This window comes from Megalobrama amblycephala, linkage group LG7 (genome assembly GCF_018812025.1).
Source record: "Megalobrama amblycephala isolate DHTTF-2021 linkage group LG7, ASM1881202v1, whole genome shotgun sequence".
NCBI lineage: Eukaryota > Metazoa > Chordata > Actinopteri > Cypriniformes > Xenocyprididae > Megalobrama > Megalobrama amblycephala.
Genome location: NC_063050.1, coordinates 54,428,543 through 54,449,891, shown reverse-complemented (window position 1 = coordinate 54,449,891; position 21,349 = coordinate 54,428,543). Strand labels below are relative to the sequence as shown.

Sequence of the window (21,349 nt, the reverse complement as noted above, 5' to 3'; positions counted from 1 at the left end):
ACTTGAAACACTGCTAACATTTATATTTTATTCTGTGATAATTCTGGGGTGGCAAAGCTTTATGAAACAGAATGAAAACATGCAGCATCTCCTCAAATACACCTGACTGCAGATTGGGGCGTACCTACTCTGATTGGCTCAGTCGTCTTTCACAGGCACACATGATAGAACATGTTGTTCAGAGTTGTTTTCTTTTCTTCAGTATAATACACAGACTGTGCAACATTAGCCTATCCTGAAATGAATTAATTATGAAACGTTATTCGTTTATTCACAGGCTCCATCGGTTTGGTCTTTTTGGGTTCAGCATTTACAGAACTGCTGCCATCTTGTGTACGTTCATTGCAAATGTTGATAATGTCTGGCACAAGAGTGTGTCTGTGTCCAGCAAGACTACCAACCACGACCACTACATAGTGCATGAAAAATATCCACTGCATAACAAAAGTGCACTGCATAAACTGCTTTAATTTTTTCTTTTTTCATTTTGGAGTGAATATTTGGGATGTGTTGTTTTATAATAACTGATTTACAGTAGGTTGTAGCTCACGTCTTTTCTGACACCACATCAGTATTTATATTTATTTAAACTGTAAATATGTAATTGCATCATACAAAATAAACTGTGATGGACATATTTAAAATTGATTAAACTATTTTTTTTTTTCATATGCATGTTTTGATACTTCACTAATGGCACAAATCTCCTTCTGAATTAGAATTTTTGTTTCAAAAAGAAATCTTAACGATGCATTCACATTTCATTCAGAGTGATTTACATTGCATTCAGTGTTTACTACTTTATTAGTTCAAGCATCAAACTCGTCACATTTGCACTGTTGGTATTTAAATCTCTTTGCCCTGATATTTGATTCAAAACAGAAAATGCCTTCTCTGCTCTCCACCACAAAAGAAAAATGAAGCAAAACATTTTGTGTAAAATTTATTGTCATGAAAATGTTTTTTTGTTTCTTTTTAGTAGCTATTTATTAATACACAATCAATCAACACACATGCAAAATACTCTGTTTGGTGCCAATAAGAGATTTTCATCTTGTCCAGAAAGGTTAAAAAGCAAAAGTTTAAAAACAGTCAAAGTTATGACGGCACAGACGGTTCAGAGCTCCAGATGATTCAGTAAATCCATGATGAGCAGAACTGTGGCAGCATCAATCATACACTCACAGCTGTTATTTCTGAGGAAAAACAATTGTTTAATTTAAATTGTAAAACATATAATAATGATTTTTCACAAAGAAATTAAATGAGCTTACTCTTGTTCATCTCCCACAGCAAGCAGCACAGTCACCTTGTATTGTGAATGATTCATGAGTTCATGTTAATTATAAATGGTTAGAATGTTTGAGTTTTGAGCAAATGATAAGCACAGATGAAAGAAAGAAACACATTTAAATGCTTTAAAACACAATAGTTGTCTTACCGTTAAAATCAATTATAGTAAAAGCATGATGATAACCATAGTGATCGAAGGAATGACGGCTGCAACGGCACATCCTTTGATTGATGCTAATGAAGGAGAAAATATATTACTATAAAACTATTTTATAAAAACATTTACAAGGACAGTATCAATGTAATACTATGATATTTTAATAAAACCATAACATACAAAAAAATTAAAATATATAAAACCACCATTGTTCATCATGTTTTTGGACATGTACCATGGTACTTACTTCAGCACCATGGTTTATATCAAAGTACCATGGTTTGATATCTGTTACCATCGCTGTACTATAGTACTGGCCAGAATACAGTGACGGTAATCATTCAGTATAATATATATTCTGGTGCTGAATGATTACCATATATGGTATTTCCATACTCCAACAGTGCGGTTCTACTGTGTTCAAAACACTATAAAACCGTGGTAACTTATGTTAGTGTAATAATAGTTATTAATAAATAACAGTAATTATAACAGATAAATAACATTGAAAAATATAACAATATAAAATGATTATAAAGCTGACAGTTACTTCCTATACTGTAATGTATGGGAACGGGAGTTGGAGATCCACGTGCAGGCTTTATTTACAGGAGAGCGTAGTCGTACAGGCAGCAGGTCAAACACCAGCAAACAGATACAGGATAGGCAAGGCAAAAGAGTAGGCAAAGGTCAAGGCAGGCAGCAAACAATCATAAACAAGGAATCAGTCCAGGGTCAAAAACACAGGCAAGGCTAGGCAGGACAAGGAACTATGGAAGCCTGTTTCCGCCAATGAATAAAAAATAAAAAGATTAATTGCGACTTTTTATCTCAGAATTCTGACTTTATATCACATAATTTCGAGTTAAAAAGTCAGAATTCTGAGATAAAAAGTCGAAATTAATCTTTTTATTTTTTATTTATTGGCGGACACAGGCTTCCGTAAAGAACAGACAGAATGCAAACAAAGGGCTAAACAATACTCAGCCATGTGTGTGTGTTTGAGTGCAGCTTATAAAGTGTTACTGATGGGAAACAGGTGTGAGTGTGTGATTAGTTCCTAGGCGGGGAATTGTGGGAAATGGAGTCCATATAATCAGAATAGAGCACGGACCCAGGGCACATGTAACATATACTATGTTTGGTAAAAAAAAACAAGATGCTTTAACAGTATTAGTATTAATCAATATAATATCTTGCTTTGATATTTTATTATCCAATTCTATGCAGGTTCAGATGCAGGTAAAGTAAATCACGTTCTTACGCAGATCTCTCTCGTAGAGCGGATCACTGGTCTCCTCACTCACTGCGTTCTTTAGTGTACAGGTGTAGAAGTTTCCACGATTTCCTTCATATTTGACCACTAAAGTCTCTCCTTTCGGATCGTGTTTTGAACCCTTCAGTGTTTCTCCAGCAGAATTCTTCCAGATGATCGTTTCACTGTACTCACATATTAAATTCACAGCATCAGGGTTATCTTTGATCTTCTCTATTTTTATCACAGGTTTGGGGACCCGCTCTGTGAAAGAAAAAAGAAAATTCAGATGGTAATACCATGGCATTTAATATAATTTTAATACAAATTTATGTCCAAAAAAGCACCATTGTACAAACAAGTTAGACAGGACACCTGGGTTACACCCCTACTCTTTATTAGAGATTCAGGACCTCGGTTTAATGTGTGATCCAGCATATATACTGTACCTGATACTGAATGATTACCACATATCATGGTATTTACATGGTTTTTCAAGGTATAGCTATACTGTGTTAAGTAAAAAAAACAAACAAACAAAAAAAAAACAAGAAGATGCTTTAACAGTATCAGTATTAATCAATATAATCATCAGTGTCCATCAGTTGCACCCTTCCAAATCCTTCATTCTGAAGGGCCCTTTGAAGTGTTCAGTTTTGAGCACTTCGGTTTGGAACGACCCTTCAATATGGCGGCCATGATTGTTTTCACACTGAAGTGCCCTTCGGAGGGCAATAACAGCTTCACAATTAAAGGGTAAGTTCACCAAAAAATGAAAATAATGTCATTTATTACTCACGCTCATGCCGTTCCACACCCGTAAGACCTTCGTTAATCTTCGGAACACAAATTAAGATATTTTTGTTGAAATCCGATGGCTCAGTGAGGCCTGCATAGCCAGCAATGACATTTCCTCTCTCAAGATTCATTTTCTAGGCTGATATGGCTAGGAACTATACTCTCATTCTGGCGTAATAATCAAGGAACTTTGCTGCCGTACCATGAGTGCAGCAGTGCAATGATATTACGCAGCGGCTGTGACCCCCTGCTTGCACAGAGAGTGTGCCTTGCAACCATGGAGACATTTGTGAGAGCCGCAATACCATGGTGCATGAATATCAGTACCATTGTATTATCACAAATTACAAAGATATAAAAATCAGATACCATCACTGTACCATGATTTGTAGGGGACAGTACTGAAATTCATTAAGATATTTCCAAGTAGAGTTATGGTAATCATTCAGTTTATCATTGTTATCAGTCATGGTATTTCTACTGAAACAGGAATACACAGAATACCATTGTACTTCCATACTGTTATTTTTGTGAGCGCAATAATTCTTTAAATTCAATTTAACCTTTAAACACATAAATACTGATAAAACAGAGAACCACTACTTAGTCTAAAAAAACCTTCATAATAATATATTAAATATGATATTTATATGGGCTTTTAAATTATTTAAAAAAATAATATTCACTCACCCATAACAGTCAATGTGAATCTCTGTTCCTGCTCTTTACTGTTGATCTCAATGGTATAAACTCCACTATGTTCAACTTTTAGATTAGTGATAGTGATTTCTCCAGTCTTCTCATCAACAGTTGTGATGCCTTTGAATCTCAGATTCGGGATTAGACTTTCTCCTTCATCCCATTCAATCGCCTTAATAACAGTTCCAGCAGTGTTTGTGTGTTTCCAGATGATGCTGGTGACAGGAGAAGGAAGAGATTTGTCTGGACGAAAAGAAACTTGATCACCCACTGCTTTCTTCACATCTTCACCTGATGGATAAAATATGAGAGAGTGTGTTAGTCAACATTCAACAAACAAGTTTGGGATTTTTTTTTTTTTAAATGAACATGACACTAGTCATTTGAAAAATATGGAATAAAAAAGTGTTGAACAAATATAGACTACAACAAGTAGAAAAAGAGAATATACAGTATTATATTATATTATATTATATAAACAAGCAAGAAAGAAAACACAATAACAGAAAAAGAAACTTTATACATATGGTATTTCTTCATAATCAAACAAAGATTAACAATAAAGGACACATTTGTTGGTAATCTTTATCTATTAAAATACATAAATATTTATTTATTGCAACATGCATATTTTTCCAAAAAATTAACTTTCATGCCTTAGTATTTTCAGAGGAGGCCTTCTATGTCGAAATACAAAACATTCTGCTGTAAATGCAGTTAAAAGTAAAATTCAGCAAAATTACAGTTTCACTGCAGCTGCAAAGAGCTTTAAACGATACCAGATGAGGAATAAGGGTCTTATCTAGAGAAACCATCACTCATTTTCTTAAAAAAAAAAAAATAAAAAAAATAATAATAATAATTAATTAATTATATATGTAACAGACACGCCAGGCTCCAGCACCCACCAATCACAGCGAGCACCTTCCCCTGAGTACTAATCACCGCCACCTGCATCTCATCAGCACGCTCATCACCAGCACTAAGACACTCACACACACAGTCATATTGTCCGGTCTCGTTCGCATTACAGGAAACCTCTATGCTTACCTCAAGGACTCCAGTCGATACCTACCTGTCTCCAGTGTCTCCATGTTCTCTCCTGTGTTCCAAGTCTGTGTGTGAGTGTCTTCCGCCAGCGTCATCTTCAGTCTACTCCTGTGATCTTCCTGCAAATACAAAGGACAGTATTACCATCCATTCATTCGTACATCTCATCTACCATTGCCATTTACTCAACTGTCATCTGCATTCACTCTGTTTGTGTCCAATAAACCACCTTAACTTTTACCTGCTGTCTCCGTCTGGCTATATTGTAACAGAAGACCGGACTATAACAGCGGGACACAAGTTCAACCAATCCATTCTAGGATTTAGTGGACGCCTTTCGTCGCACTTTCCAGCTATCATCTCCACCACCAGCGCCTGCACCAGTACAGTCACCTGCTCCAGCACCAGTCATCACTTCCGCATCCACTGCCACCTCTTCTTCACCGCCAGTTTACGCCAGTCTCATGGCCAAACCGGCGCCCTACTCTGGTTCGGCGGAGGATTGCAACGGATTCCTCCTCCAATGCTCGCTGACCCTGGAGATGCAACCGCACTTGTTCCCAACGGAACAGTCAAAGGTAGCGTTTCTGATCTCACAACTTTCTGGGAAAGCTCTACAGTGGGCCCATTCCATTTGGTCACAAAAATCTCCGAACTCAGAAGTATGTTGATTTCGTTGAACACTTCAGAGAAGTATTCGGAAAACCTTCCTGGGATTCTTCCATTGGTGAGAGACTTTATCATTTAAAACAAGGAAAAATGTCTGTTAACGAATATGCTCTTCAATTCAGAACCCTTGCCGCCAGAAGTGGCTTGAATGAACAAGCGCTACTCACTACTTATCGTCAGGGATTGGATCCTCGAGTGCGGTTGCATCACGCTGCATACAAGGATAACATCGGCCTAGACCAATTCATCCAGCTGTCAATCCGTTTCGCCACTCGTATGCAGTCGTGTCTCGAAGAGCACCAGGGTCAGTTGCAGCTCACCGACGTCCTCTGCCGGCCAGAATCCGTCAGCACCCCAGAACCAGCCTACGAACCCATGCAAGTGGATTTCACACGGCTTTCACCCGCTGAACGGCAGAGGAGGATGACCCACCATTTATGTTTATATTGTGGATCTCCTGGGCATATACTCTCCTCATGCCCAACCCGTCCTCCACGTTCTCTGGTGAGTGTCTTTGTCTCCAGTCACCCTACCTGTAAGCCACTCACCACAAATGTAACACTTACTGCTGCTGATGTTTCCATTCCAGCGTCCGCCCTCCTTGACTCTGGTTCAGCGGGAAACTTTATCTCCGGCGCCCTCTGCCGTCAGCTCGGACTCAAACCAAAACCACGCCGTCAACCTTCCAGATCCACTCAGTAATTGGGAAACCTGTGAGTAGAAGACATGTCAGCCGTCAGACAGAATTACTGCAACTTCAAGTTGGACTACTGCATGTCGAAGACATTCAGTTGCTGGTTCTGGAGGGTTCTACCGCTGATGTGATACTAGGGCACCCGTGGTTAGAGCAGCATAACCCCATCCTCTCATGGAAGAATGGGGAAGTCCTGAAGTGGGGCGACACCTGTTTTCCTCAGTGTTTCTCTACATTACCTGTTCCAAGATTCTCAAGTTCCAAGTCTCTTCCTGTCTGTGCCACTTCCATAGAAAGTCCATTAGAAAAACGGTCCGTGGATATTCCACAATGTTACGCCCCCTTCAGCGACGTCTTCTGCCCCAAGAGAGCCTCCAAGCTGCCACCACACCGGCCATGGGATTGTGCCATCGACCTGCTTCTGGGTGCGTCAGTGCCAAGTAGGGCTGCAGCTATCAATTCTTTTTGTAATCGATTAATCTAGCACTTAATCGATCGATTAATCGATTAATCGGATATTTTTGTGTGTGTGTGTTTTTAAACAACCAAAACAAATAATGCATAGCGAAAATTATGTGGCTGTAAAATGATCAAGCATTTGGCATTTATTTCTTAAAAAAAAAAAAAAAAAAAGGAATTGATTCCAACTCCAAGTGTGTGTGTGTGTGTGTGTGTGTGTGTGCCGTGCATGAGGAAGAGTGACGCCTCAGTCAGACCAGTTGCTTCATTGCAGTTTGGTACGGCAGAAATACATACATTCATTTTCAATAGAACGCTGCATTTGGCTTGTATCACTTGCATTGCGGTGCATTTTAGGTGAAGCATCTGTTCGAAAAATCACGTCACAACATCATGTCCCGGTGTATACAGTGAGTGCATGCTGAAATTATTGTTGCGTGGCTACATAAAAGTTTAAGCATATGTGATGCATTGCCGCGATTGGTCTTGCGTGCATGCGCGTGTGTGTGTGTGTGAAGGGGTTCTTTTTTCTCTCTTGCAATTGAACGTGAATACGTTTACTACTTAAAAACATCAAAGCTAAACATCATATCTAGTCAAACCGCATCACAACATCGCTACAAATACAGTATGGGATTAAAATCAGCGAACATCAATGTATAGGCTTAAGCTACGTTACTTTGTTTCAGCGACGCTTGGTGAAACAGCATGGAGTGGATGTTTTCGGTTCAGATGCTGAATCATTGAAGTCGTACTGCTGTGGAATGCCAGGTCTACTTTGCGGTAGACACATTGCACCTTGTTCTCTTTTTTTTTTTAAGAATGTAATGATCCCAAACTTTAGACATTCTCTGCCGTTTATGGACATCTTTACTCTCCGCCATCGCGCCAACTAAATTCAAAACGTATCACGCGCTATGGTGTGCTTCCTGAACATTGAACAACGGTCCGTGTAAATCAGATCCCTGCGCGTATAGTGCGCGTCATAGGAATATAAGGATCCTTCGAGGCAGAGTTTTTGCCTCGAGGAATTTTTGTAATCGAGCTAATCGAGTAACTCGATGAATCGTTTCAGCCCTAGTGCCAAGGGGAAAGATCTATCCCCTTTCCATCCCGGAGGAGAAGGCCATGGTGGAGTACATCGAAGAGGCTTTGGCTCAAGGATACATCAGACCTTCCACTTCCCCTGCTACTTCAAGCTTCTTTTTTGTGGCGAAGAAGGATGGAGGCTTGCATCCATGTATTGATTACCGATCTCTCAATTCCGTCACTGTCAAGTTCAGGTACGCCCTTCCTCTCGTCCCAGCGGCCCTGGAACATCTCCATGGTGCCACTGTGTTCACCATGTTGGACCTCCACAGCGCGTACAACCTCATCCGGATACGCGAGGGGGACGAGTGGAAGACCGCCTTCGTCACGCCCACCGGCCACTATGAATACCTCGTGATGCCATATGGCCTGGTCAACGCCCCCTCTGTATTCCAGGATTTCATCCATGAGGTGCTCCGGGAGTTTCTCCACAAGTTTGTACTCGTCTACATCGATGACATCTTAATCTACTCCCGGAGCATGGCCGACCATCGCCGTCACGTTGCGGAGGTCCTGCAACGCCTGAGAGACTTCCAGCTCTACCTCAAAGCCGAGAAATGTTCCTTCCATCAAGCCTCAGTGCAGTTCCTTGGATATCACATCGATCACAGTGGCATCTGGATGGACGAGGGGAAGGTGGCAGCCATCAGAGTCTGGCCAACACCCTCAACTGTGAAGGAACTCCAAAGATTCCTTGGATTCGCCAATTTCTATCGATGTTTCATCCAGAATTACAGTGTCATCACCTGCCCTCTAACAAGCCTCCTCCGAAACAAACCCAAGTCGCTATCCTGGACTCCTGCTGCCACAGAAGCTTTCAACTCACTCAATACTGCTTTCACCACCGCTCCGCTCCTGGTGCATCCTGACCCCGAGAAGCCTTTTATTGTGGAAGTGGACGCTTCTACAACCGGAGTAGGAGCGGTATTGTCACAGCAGCAGGGGAATCCGAGCCGACTCCATCCACGTGCCTTCTTCTCCCGCAAGCTCAACCCGGCGGAGGTGAAGTACGACATCGGCAACCACGAACTCCTCGCTGTCAAGCTGGCCCTAGAGGAGTGGAGGCATTGGCTAGAGGGAGCCAGACATCCATTTTTAGTACTCACTGACCATAAGAACCTCGAGTACCTCCGAGCAGCCAAGAGACTAAACCCCAGACAGGCCCGCTGGGCCCTCTTTTTTACTCGCTTTAACTTCACAATCTCCTATCGACCCGGCTCCAAGAACGTTAAAGCTGACGCTCTCTCAAGACTCCATGCTCCCGAGGAAAACCCTGAAGAACCTGAAACTATTCTACCAGAGAAGTTATTCGTCAACCCGATCACCTGGTCTAATGAGACCCTTCCCTCTTCCAATGCCTCCACCGCCACTCCGCCGGGTTGTCCACCGGGCTTGCAATATATCATCAGGACACAGCGCACTCCACTCATTCACTCAGCTCACTCTTCACTCGGCACTGGCCACCCGGGGGTCAATGAAACCCTCTCGTTGCTGAAAGAACGCTTCTGGTGGCCCAACATGGCTGCCGATGTAAGAAGGTACGTGCAGGGATGCAAGGAATGCGCCATCTCCAAGAGCCCCCGCCATCTACCATCAGGCAAGCTCTTACCTCTGCCCGTTCCCAATCAACCATGGTCACACCTAGGAGTGGACTTCGTCACGGATCTCCCAGCCTCCAGTGGATGTACCTGCATACTTGTCGTAGTAGACAGATTCTCAAAATCCTGTCGTCTTGTCCCTCTGAAAGGACTTCCCACAGCTATGGAAACAGCTGAAATAATGTTCAACAATGTGTTCCAATACTACGGTATCCCCGAAGACGTCGTATCTGACAGAGGTCCACAGTTCATCTCCCGTGTGTGGAAAGCCTTTGAACTAAATTGTCATATACAGTATGCTAGTGCAAGTATATAACAATTAGTTCAAACTTTGACCTGTGGAGGGCAGTAATACACTTAGCCGTGTCTACACTGCTGGAATTCAAATAGAGAAGAAGAAGAGAGCTAGTTCAAGATGAGCATTTATGGTTAAAACGTATAAAATGTAAAAAATTTTGTTTAGAAAATGAGCAATGGTTTTTCTAGATAAGACTCTTATTTCTTGTCTGGGATTGCTGTAAACTGTAATTTTGACCTTCAACCGTTTGGGCTCCATTGAAGTCCACTATATGGAGAAAAATCCTGGAATGTTTTCCTCAAAAAACCTTAATTTCTTTTCGACTGAAGAAAGAAAGACATGAACATCTTGGATGACATGGGGGTGAGTAAATTATCAGGAAATTTTAATTAGAAAGTGAACTAATCCTTTAACCAAAATAAAACAAGTAAATACATTTTCTTTTCAAAATTACAAATGTATTAAAGTTGGCATAAAATCAAAATTTACCCTATTTACATTGTTAGTGCATATTACTAGTCTTGTGGTGAACAATTCATCTGTGCAAGTTAATACACCGAAAAAAATTGTTTGTCGCGGTAATCTCTAATCAAAATCTGAAAAGTTACTTCCGGTCTGGAATGGCGTTGCTTCTCAGATGACATCTCATTTAATCTCATTTAATTCTGGCTAAGGACACTCCATATACCGCATCCTTCATAGGATTCGTCCTCTTGAGGATGCAGCCTTCAAAATTAAATGGAATGAGACACAGCTAAGGAGTATAGAACCCAAGAGGTGACACTTTGATACTTTTTGGGTAACAGCCACTAGATGGCGCTCCGGTAGCACGGCCGCCAATATGGGCTGAAAATACTAACTGGACCATTGAATCATTCACATCTTACACACCCAAAATCAGTGAATTTCACTGCCAAATCAGAAGCGCCAGTCACCAGTAAATTGTATGAATCCTACAGTAAATGTTGTATTGTCTTATATATGTTTTATTTTACCAGTTGTGGAATCCAACCATTCAACCATCTGAGGTAACATAGTTATCCTACTTTATTGAGTATTTCCATTTTATGCAACTTTACACATTTATTAATAGTAAATTAATAATTAATACATTTAAGATCATCATGTTTGCAGTGAACAATATATTTCAGACCCAGTGGAGTAATAGTAATAATATCTAGGTTTGAATTGAAATATATATATTGTACGTTTTAATAGATCATGCTACAAACATAATGATCTTATAATACATGATGCATTGCTGTGTCTGTTATCCCATAATTCACACTTTTGGACACTTTTGCTTTAATGGACATTAGACAACACTGCAAAATCAAGCTGTTATATTCATATATTTATTGTCCAACATTCCCAGTTTTTCTGATGCATGTCCTTAATTTAATTTCATATGTTGGGATTAATTCAGTGTTTATAATGCTAATACTTGAACTTCAAAGAATTTTAACCCAAACTGACTGGGTTTCTAGAGAGCAAAGGTTTTGTGAAAAAAGTGAAAAAAGGTTCTTTACTCTTTGATGGAAGTCAATGGAACGAAAAGTACAGTGTGAGCACACCTTAAATCCCGATCTGAACGAGTTGGGACGTGTTGAGAAACATGGCGAAATACCACAATACCTGTAGGTATTTAACAGTGACACTGTCAGGCTTTTCTATTTACAACAAAATAAGCTGATTCCCAGCAAAAATATGAAAGCATCATAATAAAAAAATGTAATATGCAACGATAAAGTTTACAATGGCTTCAGAAATTAATTAAAAACATAAAAAAGCAACATACAACCAATGCACATTCTTGAGCTGCATTTTCTAGAAGTAGAAGCACACTGCCATCATACTCCGAAAGTGACTTGAACGCACCAATAGTAGTAGGCTATCGAAATATGTACTATACATGAAAACGTGTAAAGAACACAATATATAGAAACTTTCTCTCTTGTTCTTTATGCTGTCGTTGATCGAAAGCTAATCAAGTACCTGAAGCGGCTCCTGTGGTGATGAACACAGCGCAAATGACGGTCGACAGGTATCTTAGAAGCACCATCTTCAAACAAAGTACACTTTCATGCGCTCTTCTGCTGTATTTTACTCTGAAAGTATTTAGGCGCACACCCGAGACGCCATGAAGAAAGGACTGACTGTAGAGCAGGTCTGAGGCTCGTCAACTGTCTGTCCCCGGGCCAAATCCAGCCCGCCAATCATATCACCTCACCTGGCCCGCGCCTCCATCTCTTCTCCTGGCGGTGCGGCTGAATGTGATCAGATATCGTGGTGTCCTGCTGACCTGAGAAACGTTTTCCGTGCAAATATTTCAGCAGTTATTATGTGTGTCCCTTTTGTCCATTGTTAAACAGCGTTGCGACATCTAGTGAGAAGTGTTTCAGTTTGATGCAAAAACTTGAGAAAATGAGATCCAGGCAGTCCAGCAATGATTATGTCAGAGTTCAAATTTGAATAAGGAATAACAAATTTATTAAATAAAAATGACAAACAAATGAATTAAGTAGGCCTAATTAAGGGGAGACACTACAGGCAAAAACACCGTTTTTCAGGCACCTGTCAATTTTGAGATTTTGTGCTTTTTAGCTTTTCATAAAGTGTTTTTTCAGACTAGTGGAAAGAAAATATCCAAAATACACTTTTAAGTGTATATTTTATAGCACTTCTATAGATTTCACTTACATTAAATATCTTTAAAGGCTGTTTTCTCAAAATAAGTTTTTTTTCTCCTGCTCTGAGTCAGAAATCTCCACTTCATACACCAAACTTTACTATCTATATCTATATTCTAAAGGTTTTTACAGAAGGATTTGTTGATATATAATTTGCCTGATTTTATACAACATTTTATTCCTAAAAAAAATGGTGAAAATTATTTTTTTTCTGGTTGTTGATAGAATTTTCTGAATTATGGAGTGATAAAAAGAAATAGCCAAAATTCCCTCTCTAAGAACCTTTGAATTTAACATGTCAAAAAACTTAAACGAGAATTTTGAACCTGACATAATCCAATATTTTTGTTCTAGAAACTTATGCAAATTAGCACATATTTATAATATTTTTAGCGCATATAGATAATGCCTCATTTGCATATATAAACATAAGATTTTAGAAAACTTGTAACATAAAAAGTGTTTGCAATTTTAATGTAATCAATCATCTGGGGAAGTATGGTGATATCTATTAGTTTTTTTTTTTTTTTTTTTACCCTTTTCACCCGGGGCCGGGGAGTCTCGCCTTAATAATTAATAATAAAATCTAGAGTATTGCATCTAACAGATGAAGAATATACAGAAGGAAGGAACAAAATGAAGACATTTGCAGAATGAAATGAGAGAAGAAGCAGAAGATGCAGAAGAGATGCGAGAAGCAAAAAGAGCAAAGAAAAAGCTAAACTATCTATCAAAGACTTAGTCCATTTTATACCATAAGCATATAGGAAAACTTACATCCCACTCAAACTTATGTTTTGATCTAATAAGAAAAGGTCAAATGGATTTATACATTATGTCATAGACTGGTCAAATGTCAAAAAAAAAAAAAAGATGAAAATAGATATAGGGGGCTGTTTTGACACTCTTTAGGGAATTTTGCAGATCTTGCATTATCACATGTCTGAATAAATGATAACAGACATATTTTGATATAAAGGTTCAAGATCAAATGAGCAACTAATTCTGAAAACATCATCACATAAAATGCATGAATATGAATATTGACCACTTTGGATCCACCAAATTCGACACACACCTCTCGGTTATAAACCACAAAACACTCGATGATTAAACAAGTTTTAAATCGGATGAAACAGCCTCAACATTCCCAACGAGACTGATGAGGAAAACAGGAAAAACATGCCATGAATGAAGATAAGACTTTTAAATCCCAAAATCACCACACTAACACACAAACTTTTACCATGAATAAACTGAAGTAAATTACCATGGTTTGTGGAAATGTGCAAAAAACAAACAAACTATGTTATAGCCATTTATATTGCAATATATTTATGTGGGTAGGGGAATATATAATTCTTTGTGAAGGTGTGTATAGTTTTTACCTGTGTTTAGGTGTTTTTTGACCTATATAACATATATTATCATTTGGCAGTGGTAGTGAGTAGCCATGTATGGTTTTACCTGTGGTTACCAAGTCTCACTGTGATGATATTTTCATTTAAGCCTAATAATTAATGAAATAATTTTTACCAATAAATATGGGGTTCTTGAGGATGGTTCCATATATGGTCCATTACTCAAAGGTTATACATCACTCATATATTACTCATATATATCATACTCATATATTACTCAAAGGTTGAGATTCACTGATCTAGTGGCCATCAAGAACATTACAAACATTTTATACAACTTTTTTATTGCAAGAAAAATGACAGTGCACAACAGTATTTTTACCCGATCTGTTTAAAGCATATAGATACATCAAATATATACACTTATTTTAGTACTATGTAACAGTATCAGACAAAAACAGGAACAAAACAAGAAAAAAACTAACCTTTACAGTACATGAAAGATTTCATCATATCTCCTATTTTATCATGAATTATTCTTAGTGATTTGATTAAATGTTCTACTTCGCATAAAAAAGTAGGTATTTTTTTTAAAGAAACCTTTGTGAAAATACAATTTTGCCAAAAAAAAAAAAAAAAAATACCATCCTTAATGCAAAGATTAATATTAGCTATAGAAATACAATAGAAACTCAAATCATTACAAGAAAAAAAATTAATAAATGCTAATATCTTCTCTTTCATTTTTACAGAAGGTTCATGTATCCCATAATTAAATTCTTTAAAAGGGTCAGGATAGAGATATTCATAAAACTTTCATATGACAAAATATCGCATTGATCGTTTGAATGAATTCATGGCAACTGAAAGAGCAAGTGAAACTGAAAAATACAGACTATATAGAGATTCTCATCTTGTCACTATGAAAACAAAGTATTTGCATATGTTAGATTCATATATTCAGAAATATTCAGACGGTTCAGAGCTCCAGATGATTCAGTAAAGCTGAGATTTAGAGCCGATGATCAGACAAATGTGTCGAGAAGATCTTTACATTTGAAGAGTCACAAGGTTCATGATGAGCATCAGTCAATCACTGTCATTTCTGAGGGGAAAAATGTTCATTTTTCATGTATATATAACCGTTCAAGTTGATCAGAAGTTGATTAAGTAGTAAACTTACTCTGGACGTCTTGTGTCTCCCACAGCAATCAGCACAATAACCTTAAACAACAACAGTGAGACTCAATCATTTACAGTCAACATGAAATTGAGCATCAATTAATGAGTGCATCCTTTTCAATCTTTCATCAAATCCTTTTTTCTTTTCTTCAATGTTCACCAATAGCCTAATTTAAGACTTTTATACTCGTTTAAATCATTGTTTTAGCTAAATGGCTCCATTCTGGAATTTTCAACAATCCAATTAAATCAATGGATAAAACAATTTGTTTTCTCACAGAATATCTGCTTTCACACAGAAACATGTCAGATTATGAAAGTAAAACAGGTTGCAAATGGCAGTTTTTGTTAGGTTTGGGACTGTGGTTTGAATGTTTGAGTTTTAAGGAAATGATAAGCACAGAAATTTGTTTCAAATGTTTTAAAAGATTAAAAAGAATGGTAATCTTACCGTATAAAGATGGTATAAACAGGAAAAGGAGGATAAAAGCCATGCAGATCAAAACAATGACAATCCAAATGACAAATCTCCTGTTTGAATCTAACAAACAAACAAACAAATAAATAAATAAATAAATATATAAAGCTTATAAAAAAAATTTCAACAGATTTAAATGATCAAAATTTGGGTCTTTAAAAATACACTGAATATGCAGAGATTGCAGAATATAGAGGAAGAGGAAGAAACTGCAAACATGGTGTTTTTTACTAAAGTTTCGACAAGCAAGATGATCAACCACAACCACTATATGAAAAATAACCACAGCAGATGATGCAGTTCACAGCTCTTGCTTTATCTCTTATAATAAACAATCATCACAATAATCTTTGGGTGGAGAGGAGCAACTGATTTCATATTTCAAGATGGATTGCAAGAACACCTAACAAACTTCTTTCTGTGAAATGTTTGTCTGGTAAAGTGTGCTTGTGATGTCATCCATTCTTCTAATAAACGACACTTGCTTTGATATTTCATCTAATTCTAATGCAATCTCATTCAGATATATTTAAGCATGATGTGAGTGTCCGAACCCTTGTTGAATGTAAATACAATTTCTGAGCAACATGAACGTCTCAGCAACATCTAAACATAAAGTAATCTGATTAAAATATGAGAGAGTGTGTTAGTCAACATTCAACAAGCAAGTCTCTGTCATTCACAGTCATTTAATATTTGTAAATTAGGTTACAATACACTATGATATCATTATAATCTAAACTGCTTTAGGGACAAGAAAAAAACAGATGCTGGGCCATCTTTGATAAAACGTAATGATCATCATGTAGATCTACCTGAAACAGCTTCTGTGCTGATGAACACAATGATGGAGACCAACAACAAGCTTCGAAGTGAGACAAAGTACACATTGATACATGATTCATTTTCATTTTATTTTCACGATTCATATGATTTTCTGCTTTAGAAAATAATGTTGAAGTCTCACCATCAAACAGATCTCTCTCATAGACTGGATCACTGGTTTCTTTACTTGCGCCGTTATCGAGTGTACAGGTGTAGAAGTTTTCTGGATTCCCTTCGTTTTTGACTGTGATGGACTCTCCTTTCGGAGTGATTGGTGAACCCGTCAGTGTTTCTCCAGCAGAATTCTTCCAGATGATCGTTTCACTGTACTCACATATTAAATACACAACATCAGGGTTATCTTTACTCTTCTCTATTTTTATAACAGGTTTGGGGACCCGCTCTGTGGAAGAAACAATGAAACAAAATCAGATGTTAAACTATGGTATTTTAATACAGTTTTAATACAAATGATAACTTACTACTTGGTATCACCATGGTATATGGTTTCATATTCTGATATCACTGTACTATAGTACTGCCACAATACAGTGATGGTAATTGTTCAGTACTGAATGATTACCATATATGGTAATTACATACTCCAACACTGCGTTACTACTGTATGTTCAAAACACAATAAAACTGTGGTAACTTCTGTTATAATAATGGTTAAATTACAATGAACATATATATAAAAATGATTATAATTTCACACAAAAAAATAAATAAAAACAAGTTGACAGTTATACTAGCTATTTTATGTTAAGTAAAAAACATAACAATAAGATGCTTTAACAGTATTAATATTAATAATCAATATTCACTCACCCATAACAGTCAATGTGAATCTCTGTTCCTGCTCTTTACTGTTGATGTCAATGGTATAAACTCCACTATGTTCGACTTTTAGATTAGTTATAGTGATTTTTCCAGTCTTCTCATCAACAGTTGTGATGTCTTTGAATCTCGGATACGGGATTAGAGTTTCTCCTTCATCCCATTCAATCGCCTTGACAGTAACAGTTCCATCAGTGTTTATGTGTTTCCAGATGATGCTGGTGACAGGAGGAATGAATTTGTCTGGACGAAAAGAAACTTGATCACCCACTGCTTTCATCACATCTACATCTGATGGATAAAATATGAGAGAGTATGTTAGTCAACATTCAACAAGCAAGTCTCTGTCATTCACTGCAGTCATTTAATATGTTTAAATTAGGTTACAATACACTATGATATCATTATAAACTAAACTGCTTTAGGGTTGACAAAAAACAGATGCTGCGGCAACTTTGATAAACATCATGTAGATCTACCTGAAACAGCTTCTGTGCTGATGAACACAACGATGGTGACCAACGACAAGCATCAAAGTGACATTTTTTGTTATATAATGTACATGTTAATGCACTTTTCTCAGAATGTCTTTACACACATGAGATGTGGTTTAGGAACAGAGATAACAGAGGAAGTGTGAAAACAGAAACTGCAAACATGTGGCATTGAGATCTGAGGCTTGATCTGTAGGACACAATTTTAAACTGCATGTTTTGATGTTCATACTCTTATAAAGACACATTAATCTCATTAATCTGTTTCAAAAAGAAGTCTAACACATTTTACATTGAGATCATTTAATTAAACTACTTTATGCTTACTACTTTATTGGTTCATGTCCAGCATCAGACTCATGATATTAGCACTCTTAGCATATAAATTAAATAGAAAACAAGCCTTTCTACTCCACACCAAAGAAAAAAAAAATACAATTTCTGAACAAAAGGAACACCTCAGCACCACCTAAACATAAAAAGTAATCTTCACACTGGATAAGCAAAGCCTGTGATTTTACTTTTACTGATAGGCTTTTGGAAATGTCTTGTCATTATAGGTCTAGCTGCATGATATATCATAAACAGGAGAATGTGCTGCTATACATGTCATCTGTCTCCATCTAATCATTCTTTTTGTTTTCGCTCTCCTGATGGTTTTCAGTTTTCTCTTTCTGCAAATTGCATAGTTGTATGGTGTAGCGATATGACACAGCACCCAAAATACTATCAAAACACTCCAACACAACTCTATTCTTAATGAAAGATGGATAAAAAGACGCACAGAAAACAAAAACCTTGAACAAAGTTTATACGACCCCACCAAAATACATAGATGCCGATTCGCACTGGACTAATATTATCCCAGGACCTCATGTTTGGCGAAATATGGTAGGTTTTTTGCGAGGGAATTTTCACTTTACAAATTACAGACAGACATGGACGATTTGCACGGGATCACAGACAACCTCTGCAATTATTACAAATGACTGGAGGTCACCAGAATTAATACTAATTCCGTACGAATAGAGCTTTAGTGATTTTCTGCTTTAGTAGCCTAAATGCTGTTTAAGTAAATCAGTCTCACCTTTAAACAGATCTCTCTCATAGACCGGATCACTGGTTTCCTCACTCACTGTGTTCTTCAGTGTACAGGTGTAGAAGTTTTCTGGATTTCCTTCATTTTTGACTGTGATGGACTCTCCTTTCGGATTGATTTTCGATCCCGTCAGTGTTTCTCCAGCAGAATTCTTCCAGATGATCGGTTCACTGTACTCGCATCTCAAATACACAACATCAGGATTATCACTCGACTTTATTTTTATTGCAGGTTTGGGGACCCCTTCTGTGAAAGAAACAATGAACAAAATCAGATGGTAATTCTATGAAATTTTAATACAGTTTTAATACAATTGATAGCACACAAATAAAGCACCATTGTACTGCCATGTTTTTGTATGGTATTCTCAGAAGTACTTTTGTCAGTACCATGGTATATTCAAAGTACCATGGTTTGATATCTGTTATCATTGCTGTACTGCCATAATACAGTAATGGAAATCGTTCAGTACATAGGCGCCGATTTATGTTTCTGCCGTGGGTGCCCAGTGCCCATTACATCTATATTATATTTTAGATAAATCCGCGCTCAATTTTCGTATTTCCTAATGGTTTCGTGGTAGAATTCTTGTCAATAGAGCGAGGTCCAGCCGTGCTCTAATTATCAGTGGTTCGAATCTGCCCTCATTTAGTTTTTTCCTCTTTAAGTTAAAAGAAGTTCATGAATGTTGGTATATCAAAATGTTTGTGTGCATTTTGCTAGTGATAGTCAAGAGATGTCTGAAGACTAACTTACACGAGCCATAACATTCCTCAGCATGATTTCAAAAACAACTCGTTTCAGCGCCAGTTCGCTTCTTATTTAACTCAAAATCAACATAAACTGGATGTTTTATTTGCATTATATCCATGCAGCAAGATGAGAATTTCGAGCCAAAAGCACATTCTTTTCACGAGTGTTGTCGCGAGTCATGCTCTCGCTGATATCTGATGCAAGAAGAGTTTGAGTTTGAGCGCGCACATGTATGATCAAGAGCGGAGCCATTTGTGCTCGCGCATCACTTGGATGCTCGCTCGACGTTTGCCATTAAAATATCGCCATAGAAACGTCCTTAAATAAACTATAAAACAGTGATCGTGTCTAAAAGATCCAATCGATTTATATTGGTTAAAATCAGTGGAGAATATCTCGTATCCTCCAGCCCCCGAGCACCCATGAGATCGGCGCCTATGATTCAGTATAACATATCCTGGTACTGAAAGATTACCATATATGGTATTTACACTGCAGTACTACTGTATGTTCAAAACACAATAAAACTGTGGTAACTTCTGTTATAATAATGGTTAAATTACAATGAACATATATTAACATTATAAAAATGATTATAATATCATTTCAAAATAAAAATTTTATGTTAAGTAAAAACATAACAAGAAGATGCTTTAACAGTATTAATATTAATCAATCAATATTCACTCACCCATAACAATCAAGATGAATCTCTGTTGCTGCTCTTTACTGTTGATGTCAAGGGTATAAATTCCACTATGTTCGACTTTTAGATTAGTGATAGTGATTTGTCCAGTCTTCTCATCAACAGTTGTGATGTCTTTGAATCTCTGAATCGGGATTACAGTTTCTCCTTCAACCCATTCAATCACATTGACAGGAATATTACCAGCGTTTCTGTGTTTCCAGATGATGCTGGTGACAGGAGGAACAAAGTTGTCTGGACGAAAAGAAACTCGATCACCCACTGCTTTCATCACATATCCATCTGATGGATAAAATATAAAAGAGTATGTTAGTCAACATTCAACAAGCAAGTCTCTGTCATTCACTACAGCAATTTAATATTTGTAAATTCTAGGTTAAAATACACTATCCTCCAGTTTCACAGACAAGGCTTAAGTTTAGTCCTAGACTAAACTGCATGTTTGAGCTTTATTAACTGACATATTTTAAATTATGTCAGTGTCTTTGTTTTGTCTCTTGACACACACCAGTAATGTTTTTTTTTCTAGGGTACGTCTATAAAAGTTACTTAAATGCCCTAATTGAAAGGCCTAATCCTATCTTAGTCTAAGCCCTGTCTGTGAAACTGGGCCTAAATCATTAAAAACTAAACTTCTTTATAGTCGAAAAAAAAAGAAACAGATGCTGCGCCATTTTTGATAAAATGTTATAAACATCAAGTAGACATACCTGAAACAGCTTCTGTGGTGATGAACACAACGATGGAGACCAACAACAAGCATCGAAGGGACATTTTTGTTACATAAAGTACATGTTAATGCACCTTTCTTCGGCAGTATATTTTGCTTAGTATGTCTTTATACGCATGAGATGAGATGTAA

General features: G+C 37.5%; 2 protein-coding genes across 6 annotated transcripts in view; both read right to left on the bottom strand.

The window, feature by feature from the left end:
• Nucleotides 1-1,274: 1,274 nt before the first annotated feature.
• Nucleotides 1,275-12,264, bottom strand: LOC125272911 (CD48 antigen-like). 3 transcript variants are annotated; one of them, XM_048198092.1, is made up of 7 exons: nucleotides 12,055-12,261; nucleotides 6,488-6,632; nucleotides 5,278-5,371; nucleotides 4,194-4,493; nucleotides 2,715-2,969; nucleotides 1,442-1,527; nucleotides 1,275-1,309 (listed from the first exon to the last, which is right to left on the bottom strand). In XM_048198092.1, exons 2-6 carry the CDS (start codon nucleotides 6,503-6,505, stop codon nucleotides 1,454-1,456), a joined length of 741 nt encoding a protein of 246 aa, XP_048054049.1. In that variant the 5' UTR covers nucleotides 6,506-6,632; nucleotides 12,055-12,261; the 3' UTR covers nucleotides 1,275-1,309; nucleotides 1,442-1,453. The 3 variants fall into 3 exon arrangements, with proteins under 3 accessions (XP_048054049.1, XP_048054050.1, XP_048054051.1); XM_048198093.1 differs by lacking the exon at nucleotides 6,488-6,632 and having other exon boundaries at nucleotides 12,055-12,258; XM_048198094.1 differs by lacking the exons at nucleotides 5,278-5,371; nucleotides 6,488-6,632 and having other exon boundaries at nucleotides 12,055-12,264.
• Nucleotides 12,265-14,461: 2,197 nt separating this feature from the next.
• LOC125272902 overlaps nucleotides 14,462-21,349 on the bottom strand; it is a 7,164-nt gene continuing 276 nt past the window's right edge. The window contains exons 1-9 of one of the 3 annotated variants that reach the window (XR_007185961.1): nucleotides 21,198-21,349; nucleotides 20,473-20,769; nucleotides 19,017-19,274; nucleotides 17,427-17,726; nucleotides 16,738-16,998; nucleotides 16,586-16,635; nucleotides 15,744-15,833; nucleotides 15,294-15,334; nucleotides 14,462-15,215 (exon numbers count right to left, since the gene is read on the bottom strand). The exon at nucleotides 21,198-21,349 is cut by the window's right edge and continues 276 nt beyond it. Coding sequence is in view for 2 of the 3 variants with exons in the window: in XM_048198077.1 (XP_048054034.1) it covers nucleotides 15,210-15,215; nucleotides 15,294-15,334; nucleotides 15,744-15,833; nucleotides 16,738-16,998; nucleotides 17,427-17,726; nucleotides 19,017-19,274; nucleotides 20,473-20,769; nucleotides 21,198-21,261 (1,317 nt within the window). In the remaining variant the exon portion in view is untranslated. Of the gene's footprint in view, nucleotides 15,216-15,293; nucleotides 15,335-15,743; nucleotides 15,834-15,860; nucleotides 16,636-16,737; nucleotides 16,999-17,426; nucleotides 17,727-19,016; nucleotides 19,275-20,472; nucleotides 20,770-21,197 lie in introns of those variants that run through there. The other 2 variants (XM_048198077.1, XM_048198078.1) reach the window with 2 other exon arrangements.

Bases quoted from the DNA above. Each gene is read 5' to 3' on its own strand.
- LOC125272911 (XM_048198092.1), bottom strand. The intron at 4,494-5,277 runs GTAGGTATCGAC...TTTATCCATCAG, and splicing joins CATGGAGACACTGGAGACAG to GTGAAGATGTGAAGAAAGCA. The intron at 2,970-4,193 runs GTGAGTGAATAT...TTTCTTTCACAG, and splicing joins ATTCACATTGACTGTTATGG to AGCGGGTCCCCAAACCTGTG.